The 14,375-nt window shown below is 39.0% G+C and overlaps 1 protein-coding gene across 5 annotated transcripts in view; it reads right to left on the bottom strand.

The window, feature by feature from the left end:
* The window catches only part of hecw2a (HECT, C2 and WW domain containing E3 ubiquitin protein ligase 2a), a 53,186-nt gene that overhangs the window by 30,715 nt on the left and 8,096 nt on the right, over nucleotides 1-14,375 (bottom strand). For 3 of the 5 annotated variants that reach the window (XM_042426413.1, XM_042426418.1, XM_042426417.1), the window contains exons 2-5: nucleotides 7,096-7,833; nucleotides 2,340-2,447; nucleotides 1,929-2,023; nucleotides 361-427 (exon numbers count right to left, since the gene is read on the bottom strand). In XM_042426413.1, coding sequence (XP_042282347.1) covers nucleotides 361-427; nucleotides 1,929-2,023; nucleotides 2,340-2,447; nucleotides 7,096-7,474 — 649 coding nt within the window. In that variant the 5' untranslated portion in view covers nucleotides 7,475-7,833. The remainder of the gene's footprint in view (nucleotides 1-360; nucleotides 428-1,928; nucleotides 2,024-2,339; nucleotides 2,448-7,095; nucleotides 7,834-14,375) is intronic. The other 2 variants (XM_042426416.1, XM_042426415.1) reach the window with 2 other exon arrangements.

The raw sequence follows: 14,375 nt of genomic DNA, 5'->3' as shown, positions 1-14,375 counted from the left end.
AAAAAAAACCCCTCTGATATCACCCCACTTAAATAGAAAACATTCCCTGTATTTCTCTGACAGGAAACGCCTCTTTAAATTCCAAGATCACTGTGCTTCCTGAAAAACAGCTGTTAAAGTTTACTCTGGCTTTTCCCGAAAGGACTGTGAGACAAACATGATTGCATCACTCAGCCAAAAATCAAATGTCTGGTTTGTGTTTTACTTGCTCCAAGTTATTATTGAAGATGATTACAAGAAGAGAGTCTGAACTGCAGTGTGCTACTTAAAAATGCATTATATAACAATGCATTAACAATGCATATTCAAAATGTCCTCTAACATAAAAAACATGTAAAACATGTAAATCTCTCAACTCACCTGTCAAAGTAAAGCTGATCAGTTTCCGAGGGTGCTCAACACCCACCTGCTCTGCCAGCCCCTCAACCTGAGAGAGAAGAGGCAACGTCAGACTCAGAAACAACAAACAGACACATTTGTATTCCAAGGGATCTAACACTAACCTATATTAGTCCAACTAAAATCACACAAATCTAAATGCTAATACGAGAGACAACTAGGAAGGTGGAGAATTACATTTGCTGAAAGCAGGCAGTGGTGTAGCTGCAAGGATGCATCGCTCAGTGTTGGTGGAGCAAAGAGAATATGTACCCAATTGTTTATACAATATGAACCATCTAGGTATGATTTATGGACATGTGACTATACTTTCATGCCTGGCTGAACAACTGCAAAGCTAAATTATGCACAAATTGTGTATAACTTATATGACTGCTACATTTTACATTGGTTTTATATTCATTTTGGTGTTAAAATTAACTCGCAGAAACTTTTTTCTTGAGTCCGCTGCTGAACAACAAACTTTTAAAGTCCAACTGAAATCACATTTAATTATCTCTGTTTGCACTCAAAGACGTACAAATATATTAGTAATAGTTTTCATGATTGAAGAATTGATTAGAAAGAAGAAAAGAGGAAATATCAGAAATGCTCCTTTTTGTCTCAGCTAGCTGGAGGGGCATATTGAAGGCTTGCTTGATTGACATTAACAAAGCCAGAGCGCCGGTGTTACACTGTACAGGACGGAGACAAAGTCAATGCTAACAGGGATTCTGAAGAGCAACGACCAAACCAGCATCTAACGGGTCTGATGTGACATTTGCAGGTATGTTTACATGTTGTTTAATGTACTGCAGGTGAGCTGCTAGCTAGCTACCTACCCTGCGAACTGACGTTAGCGGTGTGCTTTTCCCCGGTGAATGTTTGTTTGGTGGCTCATTCAACAAGTTAAGGTGCAGGACAAGACGTGTGTTCATGTTTGTAAGTTGGATAAGAAGGAGACTTTAGCAGGAAAGCTAATGTGGGTTGTTGTTCAGAGTCTGTAGCTCTTGTGTTGTGTAGCAGGATGCTATCAGGCTCAGTGTGACGTCTGCTCTGCCTCTGATAGAATAACACATTATCACTTTATGCAAAGATTTGATTTGCTGTATTGAAATAAGGCCACCAGCTATGTAAGTGGATGACAGAAAGATATTTAAACAAATAAATGCAAAAGTAGAAGGTGCAATCATGAAATCAAAGAACATAAAATATACATTTCTCCCTTTTTGTTTTTTTTTCTCAAAGGAGAACAAAGGGTGATTTACAGAGCAGATGTCTAAGCTGTAGAAGGCAAAAAACAGACTTTAATGCAAGACTCAGTCCACTTCATGTTGTCTTCTAGGTTTGAATTTCCAGCAACATCACTTACGAATGCCTTGCTTTCTACAAGATGAATGTCACATCTATGATGTCGACAAAGACTAAACTACTTAAAACAATCCTAATTAATTTTAATCTGCACCTCTGACAAGTTTCAACCGTAATGCTAAATGCTAAAACTATGATGAATCTCAAACTGATTCTCTCTTTTTCACACACACACAGACCAGGACTGCTGGATTCTTCACGGTGATGCAGGGCGTCGTGGCTCTCAAGGCTCCACTCACGCCGTGGTAGTACTTGAAACAGATCTTGGTCTCAGCTGCAGAGGAAGCAGTGCAAACGTTATCTGCCTATCATTAGCTACAAAACTGCTATACAATCACTTTTAAAGGTCTCATATATATATAGTAAGACAAATTCTGAATTCTAAGGTAAACATACTGCATTGAAGAGATCATTGTTTATAGCAGCTTTATGAAACATGATATTGTAATACTTTTTAACTTTTTTGCCAGGGAAATATTACACTTTTGATAATTGAAGAGTATTTTTATTAAGTGATAGAATATGACAACATTTTTTTTTCTTAAAGAATGGATGTTTTTGTCTGTTTTTGACATCCTGGTGTAACTTACGCTCCATAAAGTAGGGCCCAGGCTCCAGCCTCCAAACGATCTGACCCTTCTGGGTGCCATTCACCCCTCGGTTCTTACAGTCCCACACGTTGGATGGACTGGTTTCATCTGGAGGAGCGTACAACTGTTAGGTGTGTGTGTGTATTGATTCTGGGATAAGACAAAGACAAATCATGCTGTTGGTGGGTTGACAGTCCCCTTGATTTCAAACCAAAGAACGTCAAATCACATTTTAAGCAAACAACAAATGAGAGTGTTCAAGCTCTGGATTCTTCTCTCGCCATGCAAAACTGCAACTAAGCTGCATTTGTTCAGCCTTTCAGTTTGTTTAGTCTGCGGACTCTGTTTTCCAAAACACAAGTTTGCCTTTAATCAGTGAAAACCATTCCCAAAATAGCTTCCCTGCAACCTCTAACCAGAAGGACAAACACAAAACTTCCTCTGAGTTAAAAACAGGGAGGGGAATTCCGCTGTACCTAGCACTTTCGCACACAGATTAATGAAGCACCAAACTCAGCTGACTGGTGGAAAGAGTGGAGGGAGGTGTGTGTACTGTATATGTGTGTGGATGAGAGGAGGGCAAGTTGCTTATCATTGAATGTCTGCTTAGTCGAGGAAAGCGGTAGCCCCTCTGGGGTATAAGACCCTGGAGAAGGTAATGAAGTCCTGGCGGCCTTTTGATCGATATGAAGTGACCCGGCGCCCCACCCGGCACCAGCTGTTTACACTATCTCTTTCTCCAATACCAATGTCTGGACAATTTAATCCACTAATCAAGACAGGTGAAGACCTGGAGGTCATGATCATTTGGTAAACAAGTTAAAAAAACTACATTCTGCTATAAATAACTACATGGTGTCCTTTTGAAGCTCTTCCTAAGGTGTAAGTTTACTTTTTCCCAATTACCGTAAATGCCCATGAGGGTTGTAAAAGTCAGAATCAAGTCTGTTGTACTGCAGGTTTGCCCGACCTCCAAGAAGTCAAAGGCACCCATTGTTTTCTGAATTCAATTATCATAACATAATACATCATGCTGCACAGATCACGGATGACAATTTTCCCTCAACGTCACTGTATTGTACCAGTAAATATCTGGTGTAAAGAAACAATTCAAATTTTTTGCTTTGCTGCATAATGCATTATGTACTGTACTCATTGATGACAGTGGAACAACAACATTGATTCTGCAGTTAAAAAAACTTATTAGGGAAAAACATGATAGAGATTAAAAAAAAAAAGATTAATCATATTTATTAGTACAACTGCATGTCTGTACGAGCTGTCTGAGCGCTTTAATGTTCAGCAGGTCGGGTTTTCATCATATTTCATTCATATTCGATTAAATAAAATGGTAGTTCAAAGACCCAAAGTGAAACTTCCTGGTTCTGCCGCAGAAGTATAAAAACCTATTTCAAAATCACACTGACATTTATAGTAATGTAAATTACCAAAAATCCAGCCTTGGAGCAAATTTGTACTCAACAATATGCTGTGAGGCATGTTCAGGGGAGACTCAAAGGGCCACAGCTAGTTCAGACATGGCTGTATATACAGTGATACTACAGATTACAGCTAAAAAGTTGAAAAAATGTTGGTGAGAGTTGGTGAATATTACAGAGCTGCAATTATAAATCGATCAGCAGAAAATTAATCTACAACCATTTTGATAATTGTTTTATTGTGTAAGTAATTCCAGTGGTTCCAGCTTCTTAAATGTGAATATTTTCTGTTTTTCTTAATCTTCTATGGTAGTAAACTGAATATCTTTGGATTTTGGACTATTGATCAGACAAAACATCAAGACATTTGAAGACCTCATCAAGATCACCTTTTCTCACAACTTTATGACATTTTATAGACCAAAAGATTAATCAATTAATCAAGAAAATAATCGGTACATTAACCAATAATGAAAATAATTGTTAGTTGCAGCCACAGAATATTATGGATATGAAGGAAACCAGGTTACGATGATGGTAAATTTGGTAAATTTTCATGGCAGCTGTATTTTTTTTGTATGTCAATGATTGGTTGTTTAACTTTGTTAAAATCATGAAAGTTTCAACTTCTAATAGCAAGTAGTAAATATTAACTCATGGAAAATTAACCCTAGAAGCTATTGAAACAGACGCTAGCTCCGAGGTGTCAGCAGGACTTCAGCTCTATGTGAGTATGTGAGCAAAACAGCACAAAATCATTTGTAGATTCTTGATAACAAATGTGCTGGTTGTACACAATTGCTCCTGTATTACTTTTCACCATGATGGACAGATCTGCCTGATAGTTTGAGCCTGATAGCCTTCTTCAGCACATAGGTCAATGTATTTCCCCCCTGTCAAATTCCTGTCTCTAAGCAGGATTAGCATACATTATTGGAGACCACCCAGGCTCGCCTAAGAGATGTGCATGGTTTGTGATGGTGTGTGTGTTATCGTATACCGAGGCAGAGCTGTTACATGTTGACTCAGCCTCCAGTCCTGTGTAAAGTCTCAACATCTCCTGTTTCAGTATTGACTCTGAGTTGGAAGCTTCTGCACAAGACTCTACTTGGCTATTCTCAACTCCCAAAAATAAAACACTGGGGTCAGCCGGAAAGCTTTGAGGACAGGTAGGGTCAAGTCAACTCAGAAACTTGCAGGCATCTCTGAAAGTTGACTTAAGGCTCCTATACGCTGTGCACTTTTGGTTTTTGGTAAAATACTTTTAAATCCAAAAGGGTGATCATAAGCCTGCATCAAAAATCTGAAAGTGTCTGAAATTTAGGGCCAATTTTCACAATTTTAACTGCTACTATGACCCACATCTACAAACCATCCAATTGGATGACAACAGAGTAGCAGAGTTTGCTCAGCTGTCATGGAGATGCAGCTGTTGTCATGCAAGGATATGGTTTCATCCAAAGCACTTTAAGGATTATAATATATTATAATATTTATATATTATAATATACCATATGAATAATATATTTTTTAATACTATTTCCAAGTTAATTTACACATTTTCATTCTTCAACTTTAAGCCAATACATGCAAGAAGTCCTAAAAATGCTACAAGTGAGTGAACGCCATCCACCGTTGAAGACCATAAGATATGTTAAAAGCTCTAGAAAAAGCTTGTAAGTGGACCCTAAGTGGGACAGGGGATTGTGTTGTCAAAGCTTTTTTTTTTTTACTTCTGTTTTGCTGCATTTTCAAACATGCACATGAGAAAGTTGGGATAAAAGATAGAAATGATGTTTTTTTCTCTATTTACTCTGTATTGCTATGATTCAAAAGACATTTATTGCATCTGACATGCCTCAAAATTAATATCACACAGTCTGATAAAGGTTGGTACCAAGATTTTATTTGACCATCTTCCACAGTGTGACATGCCTAAACCTGAAAAATCACTGTTTTAGCACAGTGTGTATGGGCCTTTATGTGAGACTTGACACCCTACAGACTCTTTGACCAAGACAAATCCCAGAACATTAATAAATTAATAGGCAGGCCTTGAATAGCAGAATACTTTGCATATTTATTATTGGGACTAAGCATCGATTGTAATTACACCGTTATTAGCGTTGAAAGAAAACTATTCAAATGTTGCATCATTTTAACATCTTGACTTGCAATTGGCTTATGAAGATGTGTGACTTGACTCAGACTTGTCTGTCATGAAAACTGACTTTCCCCAAAATACTTCAAGATCTGGTATAATGGCCTTTTTTGACTCATTTGTATAAATACTGAGTCTATTTCAAACATTATCTATCTATCTATCTATTTAGATCTCTCTAAATCTTTCCTTACAGCCCAGATTCCCAAATTTATTTACATATAATCAGCATTATTAATGGCCACTTAATGAATAATGCAAATTCCCTTACGCTGCATCTTTACCTGGGTAATGGCTGCAACTAGCAATGTAAGTAGCTAGCTAGTAGTAGTATATAGCGGTCTATGAACTGGAGTCTGATCCTGAATGAAGGGGAAGAACCTGCTGTTGCACAGGTGAGACTTCAAAAAGATGTTTCAGAAGGGTGAGATTGTGTCTAAGTTTCCTCACAATGTAAAAGTATTTTTTAAATACAGTCGGAGGTCGCTAGCTTAGCTTTAGCACAGATATATTATATTGCTTTAGCTGAGTAACAGAAAGAAACAACGCTTACGAGAGTGCTTGTTTTAAAACTTCATCTAAAAATTGAAGATCAAGCAGTTGAAAATCCTGCAGCATAGTGAGTCTTGTTAAGCAGGCAGTCGGCTGTAAAATGTGCTAAACACACACACAACAACTCATAACAGAGGGAAGATTGTCTCCAAAAATGAATTCAAGCCATTCCTGATGATAATTTCCATCCTCTGGAAGGCTGTAAAGACTTTTTAGCTGCTGAACAACCAGCAACACTTCCAGTGTCCTGCTTTGCTCGTCATCTTGCTGTGATACAAACTCTGACGACAGAAATTACGTACACTCTCAGAGTAGCGCCGGGCAGCGGTGGGCTCATGCTTAAACTTCCCAGCATATTTGATTTGACTTTCTTATGTGACGTACTAACAGGTTCCTCCTCAACACCGCTACCTCTTGAGCCACAAATTTCAAAATTTCAAATAACTTAAAAGTAATTTAACAGCACAGGAGGGCCTCACCATCACCCTAATCCATCCCAAAGCTCATTTTTCGTGTTTTCAACAATGCCAGCCCTTTAAAAAACAGCTCTGCTAGCAACTCCATTTATACAATCATTATCAGGTATCATGCAAGCAAATCTTACCAATATGGTACAGCCCAATCCAGTCGGTAGCATCCACTTCCTCCTTGATATCCCAGGATATGACGAGGTTCTGTCCCCGGTTCAGCGTGTACTCCAGTGTGGACGCCGTTAGTGAGGACCGGCTCTGGGAGGTCACCAGATCTGTGTCGCTGTTAGCCCGTGGAAGACCAATAGGACTGCTGACGACAGAGACGCTATCAACAGAAGCCCCACCCCTCTCCGCCAGGGTTCGCAGGTTCTCTGGGCTGAGGGTGTGCCGCAGGTGGGGGCTGCGCCTTCGTGGAGCTGATACATGTTCACGGCTCCCCACAGCCAGGTTGGGTGCATTGTGGGAACGTGTCCTGGGTGGTAGGACTGCTGTGGCGAGGGAAGGGCGCATGTTGTACGGCTGATGAAGAGGCAGCTACGAAAACTGTTGATGAGAAGGCCCAAGAAGAGGCAGAGATAAGAGGCTTTTTATTGATTGAGCTGGTTGTTTAAGTGATGACACATTTTGATGATTTATCCATGTTGACTCAACTTATATCCTCATGTTATGACTGAAAAGGTTAGAAAAGGTTGTCATGAGACAAAACATATGGGAGTCTTAGAAATTATGTGCTGATTCCTTCTCCACAGAGGCTCCCACTGTTAGGCCCTTTGGTCCTTCCATCATACCATAAAGGCTATAGCAGAGGTTGAAGATATCCAACAATTCTTTGCCACTCTTATCTCGTGTTATCCAAGGGCAAGGGGAGCCTGAAAATGGGGAAAGAGGAGAGAGACAGAGAGAAATCAGTAAGCTACGACATCACTCCCACACAACAAAAGCAATGATTGCATGCAGCAAGTTGCAATCAACAAACGACTGAACAAGCATTAGTCACAAGGGGGTTGTTTCCCGTCAAAGAACCTGTCACCAACATAAATAACCCTGCACAACCATTTCACTCCATCCTTTCTTCTGTGACAACCCCTCTAATGACAGAGGAAATTGATGTGAGACAGGTTTGCACAATTCCTTTTATCTTTATAATTCATTTTGAGTTGTTTTTTTTAATAGTTTATTGCTTACTAGGATCAGAACTGTAAGGAGTAAACACTATTTACTTATCTGAATGACTAATGAAACACTTAATTAGGGTTTATACTGTATGTTCTTCTTGATGGTACAAACAGACCTACCCCCTGTAGAGAAGAGTAGACTGAAATTATCTAATTTTAAATCCATTATCTCTATGCGACCATTGGAAAAAGACATCTTTGATTCATCGTAGTAACCCTCACACACACACAGACACACACATCTCTGTGAGTGGGTTTCTATGCTCTCTGTCAGTATCGGTAGACAGACAGCTGTATCTGCCTCCCAGGAAGCTCTTCAATCAGGAATTGCCAGTTTGGGAGCTGTCTGGGGAGTGCTGTCACAGTCTCCACTAGAGCCATTTTGTTTTAAAAGGAGGGATAGCGTGTGATTTCAGAATCTAGCCAAAGGGAGCTGTTGTTTAGATGGACTAAGGAGCAGAGAAGGGAGAAATGTTTGGTAATATTCAGCTAATATGTGGCTGGTGCAGTCACTGGAAAATGATGTGGGCTGCAGTCTGAGCTAAGCCCTGATATCTTTGGCATTTTAAGTGCATATACGTCTCAAAAGCTGAGCTGTTCAGTGATGCTTTGAAACCGTTGCCTCCTCTGCAGGCCTCAGTATGCGATGTGCACTGTATGTGTCACTGCATTGAATAAATTCATTTGGATTGTAAAGTTAATAGCATTCAAAATAAGCAAAACTGAAAACCTACAAGCAAGACATCACTCCAGTTCAAATGACATAATTGCCACTGACACAGCTTCCTCTTATATTTTGATATGAATGTGTACTTTGGAAGTAATTTCTGTTCTTTACTTTGTCAATAAACTCTGACTTCCCTCCACACCCACTCACAGCACGCTCTGCAGCATCTATCAACGTAACAGAAATAATGAACTTCAATAAATGCTTCACAGTGGGTACAAGTGTTGCAGATGTCTCTTCCCGTCAGAAATAGGGCTGCATCTAACTATTTTCATTATCGATTAATCTGCCAATTTTTTCTTGACTAATCGATTAATCAGTCTATAAATCATCACAAAACTGTGAAAATAACCCATCACAATTTTCTAAAGCCCAATGTGACACCTTGAAATCTCTTGTTTTGTCTGACAAACAGTCAAGAACTCAAAAATATTCAATTTATTATAATGGAAGACCCAGAAATGCAGTCCATTCTTTCATTTGAGAACCTGGAACCATCAAATATTTATATATGTATATATATATATATATATACATATACATATATATATATATATATATATATATATATATATATATATATACATATACATGTGTGTGTGTGTGTGTGTATATATATATATATATATATATAGTTATATAGTTATATAGTTTTCGCTTACATATTACTTAAACAATTAATCAATTATCAAAATAGTCGATTCTGTCGATCAATAAATCGATTAATTGTTGCAGCTCTAGTCAGTAATATCTGTTCAACTTTTTTGGTACAGAGTCCAATTTATTATTTGAAATGATTTTCCATGCAGTGAGATAATAGGTAGATTGTGTGTGAAATTATATGACTGAGGAAATTCTTCACCATGCAAAGATGGAAAATAATTTCAAAAGCGATTCATATGCCGTAACGTACATGAAGAATTGTCTAATATAATGTATATATCGCCCCTGAATCGATTCACTTTGCATTTTGAACTGATTGAACAGAAATGATGAACAGGCCTCTGCGCTGATGTATGTGGATTGGCTGTGTTTCCAGATAACCCAAGCTTGATATTGAAATAAGATCTGCTGCATTTGACATGAGGAAAGCCTGAACGTCCCTGACTCGACAAGATTACCAGAGCACAGCTCCATCACACACACACACACACACACACACACCGCACACAGGGATTTATGACAGAATAAAACCTTCATCACAGATGTCACATATGCAGGAATACGTAAATCCTGCTCACGTGTGCACATGGCCTCATACACAGTCATATAGCACCAGTAAGGAGGGACGCTTTCCATAAACAAGCAGAAGCTTACTCAGTTAAAGAAGAAACAAAGAGTATATGTAACTGCTGAGTTGTTATGTAACTGTTCCTTTGGTCCAAGCGTCCCTCTCCACCACCCCCCCATGTTTGCCAAGCATTGTCTAACCCTGATGTGGAGTTGGCGACGTCTTGGCTCCACCCGTCCCACTCCAAACAGAGGGGATAAGGAGTCTGTCTACCAGCTACAAACAGCACAGACCAAAACATGACCTCAAGAAAGGGCGTTCAACAATCTGGACTCATGCCAGTGCTTTTTTTTATCCCCCCGAAAAGACTCCCATTTCCCATTATAATCCCAATTCAACTGCTCTGCACGGTTTTGACCTGATGTGGGGATTAGTGATTGATTCTCAGGAGATGGACAGGAAGGGCCAAGGGATAAACAAGGTGTTATATGAGTACCCAAAAACAAAACTGTGCTTCTAATTCTCAACATTTTTTGAGATGATGTTAAATTTCACACCTATCTTGAAAAGGCTGTCATTTGAGTATTATTCTGTTATTAGGCACCAAATACTTTATACTCTGCACCACTGTGCAGTGAATACTAAAAAGAAATACATCTGCAGCAGAGGATCTGATGGAGTATGGCAGAATGTGCTGGATTGTTGTTTTCTCACGTCTTGTCAAAGAGCATTTTTTTCAGAGAACGTTCATGGAACAAGATGGCAAAGATGATTTCTAGGTATTGGGAATTTCAATGTGTGCGCACACACACACACACACACAGATATATATGTATGTTGAAAATCTTGTTTTGTGAACACTGTACAGTATCATACACATCTCCAGACTGTGCATGTTTGTGTTTCAATGTGTTTTTTTACTTTTCATTTTAACAAATAATCTATACTTTATCGAAAGGTAAATCCACTATTTTAAGGATATGATAGGCCAAGGCTCAATATGTTTCTTAACTAGTATTAGTACCAACACGTATTGTCTGTATATGCAAGGCATGTTAGATCTTATTCCTCTGTGTCACTAAGCTCTATAAATACTCACTAGAGTATCAAATCTGGATTAATCTGCTGCTGAAAATAGTCCCAAACAAATGCACTTTTCCCTTCTGTTTGAGTTATGTTTGCTAAACACAACAGTGCCCAGCTGTTTAAGTAAATAACTGAGCCTTTTAAAAAGTGAAATCATATATTTGTGACACGTTTTTAGAGATTAATGTCTTCAGTAAGAATGAGTGTGGGACTGACAGGGTAAGGAAGTCAGAAAGTATTGATTGACAGACAATACGTATTGTTGGTTTTGGTCTTTTCGTGGGATTTGTTGAAAGTAAAGAGAATATAAAACATTGCAAGACTTATTGTTTAAGGCAGTGGTTCCTAACTAGGGGGTCCGGATGCCCACAAGGGGTCACAAAATAAATCTGAGGAGTCACGAAATAAACACAATTTAGAAAAAAACATATTTCTGCTACATAAAATGATGTTTATTTTTTAGAATTTCCTCTCATTTTTGAAGTGAATTATTGGATAATTTACATCCTCAGGCCTCTGAAATTAAAATAAAGAAAACAATCACTCTTTGTTAGAGGTAATAAATAGACATTTACAACCCAAAAAAGGTTCGGAAGAAATGATTTAAGGCATTTTATTCATAAACGCGGAAAGTAGGACTGCTGCAGCACTCCCACCCTCGCCTCCAGGTGGTTGGGGCATCCTATAGGGTGATTTGTGTTGTTGCAAGATTTCATTTTTTTCTGTCATGTGCAAGCCAGTCTGGCAAAAAAAGACCCGGTGCATAAAGACAGTGGAGCATAGAATGCTAAGAAGGGGGTTTGACCCTTTAAACGGCCCAGTTGGAAAGAAAAAGGCCCGGGTGTATCTGAGGAAAGAACAGATTATTATGTCCCAAAACACAAAAACAACACTGAAATTCATGTCTATGTGTAACAATAGGCCAACCAGGATGCAACTGCTGTAACTTATGGTACAATTAAAGGTTTTTTCTTTAGTAATTTAATGATTAGAGAGGCTGCTTTCAGTAATTGGAGACAAATGGAAATCAACATCAACATTTTTTCGACTCATCACTTACATTAAGATAAGAGATAAGACAAGACTTCATTGATCCCCAGAGGGGAAATTCGCAGTTACAGCAGTGAGGGAAACAGGGAAACCGATAAGGACCAGGAGTGATAACACAAACAAAATAACAAAATAAAAAGTCAAGTAAATGGAATTCAATCTATATACATTACAAACATTACTTGGGCTATATACATGACCTGACTTGTGGGTTGTAAAAATAGAAAAGTTGTGCAAAACATGTGCAATAGGAATAGTTCTGGTAGATGTAGCTTTATATGTATATGTTACAGAGATGAGGTATACAAAATCTATACAACACATGTTAAAGATGCAGTAGTGTTACCTACACACACACACACACACATGCACACACACACACACACACACATATATATATTCAACCCCCCCCCCCCACCCCCACTTGAATGAGAAAGTGTGTCCAAACCTCCAACCACACATACACCCATACAATACCAGTCAAAAGTTTGAACACACCTTCCCATTCACTTGAATGAGATGTCAAAACTTTTGACTGGTACTGCACATACACACACATATATAAATTTAAACATACATACATAGGATGAAAATATTGTCTCATCATTTTGACAAGAACACATCAGCCAGCATCATGTTGTCTTCAAAACATATTTGCTGTTGAAGTTTAGTAATATTTGAGCCTAATTTCTAGGAGACAGAGTTGTGTGAGCTGCGGGTGCTGTGATGTCGGTAAAGGGATTCCTTCTCTCACTCACTTCCTCTCTGATTCTGTATGTGTATAGGTGTTGGTGTCAGCAGCGGGACCCCTCTGTGCCCCTGTGGAGGTGACTGCAGCACTTTACAGCCTGACAGAACGGGCACCTTGGGGAGCTGGCACACACACACACAGAGTGGCACTGAGGTCTTATTGTGCCTCACTGACAAATAAAGTTAGGAACAAAAACACACCACCAGCAGAAAGAAGCTTCACACACTAAAACCAACCCTGTCTCCTAGAAATTACGTTCATATACAACTAGATTGCAACCGCAAATACGTTTTTTTTTTTGCCAGAAACGCAATGCTGGCTGATTTACATTTTCTCTCAACATAAGGAGAAAATGATGTTGATTAATGCATTTGGCAAGTTGCAAAACTGAACATATGAGATAAATGTTCAGAAAATGTACCAACTTTTTTTTTTCCCCACCAAAAGTAAGTTATCTTGCAGTACAATATCCGCTAGTAGAAAATACAGCAAAATTAAACTTTTTACGGTTATGTTTAGGCACTGGCAGCACTTGGTTAAGGTTAAGGAAAGATCATGGTGTTGGTTTAACATTTAAGCCACACCATAATCTTTCACCAACCTTAACCAAAGTGCTTTCATTGCCAAAGCCTAACCACATGAACCCAGGTCTGTGGTGTCATTTGTCAACGCAACGTAATTGGAAATGCAATTTAGTTGTATATAAACATAACTAACCCGAATTCTAACCCTAACCCTATTTCAAGGAGACAGTGTTGCTAAAACAAATCCACCACCCCTCGATAAAACCAAGCAGACACTCAGAAGATGAAAATACACTCTTCTTCCTCACTGAGCTCTAACATTAACCTAAAGGTGGATGAAGACAGAGCAGTCCACCTACATGGCGACAACTTGCTGCAGTGAGGCCTCACACTTTGGAGATGCAGTTTTGTGAGTCATTCGGATAGAACACAGGCTACAGGGTTGGTGCCAGAGTGTTCCCAATTGCTAGAAAAGTGCAGCGCAGTCCCACTCAGGGCATTTCTCTAAACACATCGCCCTGGGAGTATATGTCTGGAATGAGTCACTCCTCGGGAGGTATCCCTCCATGACAGGCCTCGGTGAGTCGAAAATGGCATTTACGCTGGAAGACTGATTGATATCACCTTGTCTAAGTTTAGAACACTGACCTTTCTATAATGGAAATGTGGTTTGTATATGGATTTATGACAGGCATTTGTGTACACAGACTGTATACAGACATATACTAAAGCAATAAGCCCCAAGAGGCCGTGGTGTACAGTGATTTTAGAACAGCTAAGGGGCATGGAGTGGCTAAAACCCCTTTAGCTGTATTAACATCACTGTGAACATAGCCTCTTGGGGCTTATTGCTTTTATAAAGTCGTT

This window comes from Thunnus maccoyii, chromosome 11 (assembly GCF_910596095.1).
Source record: "Thunnus maccoyii chromosome 11, fThuMac1.1, whole genome shotgun sequence".
NCBI classification, from domain to species: Eukaryota; Metazoa; Chordata; class Actinopteri; order Scombriformes; family Scombridae; genus Thunnus; species Thunnus maccoyii.
Note: the sequence above shows the minus strand (reverse complement) of the source record. Positions and strands in the feature narration are given on the sequence as shown.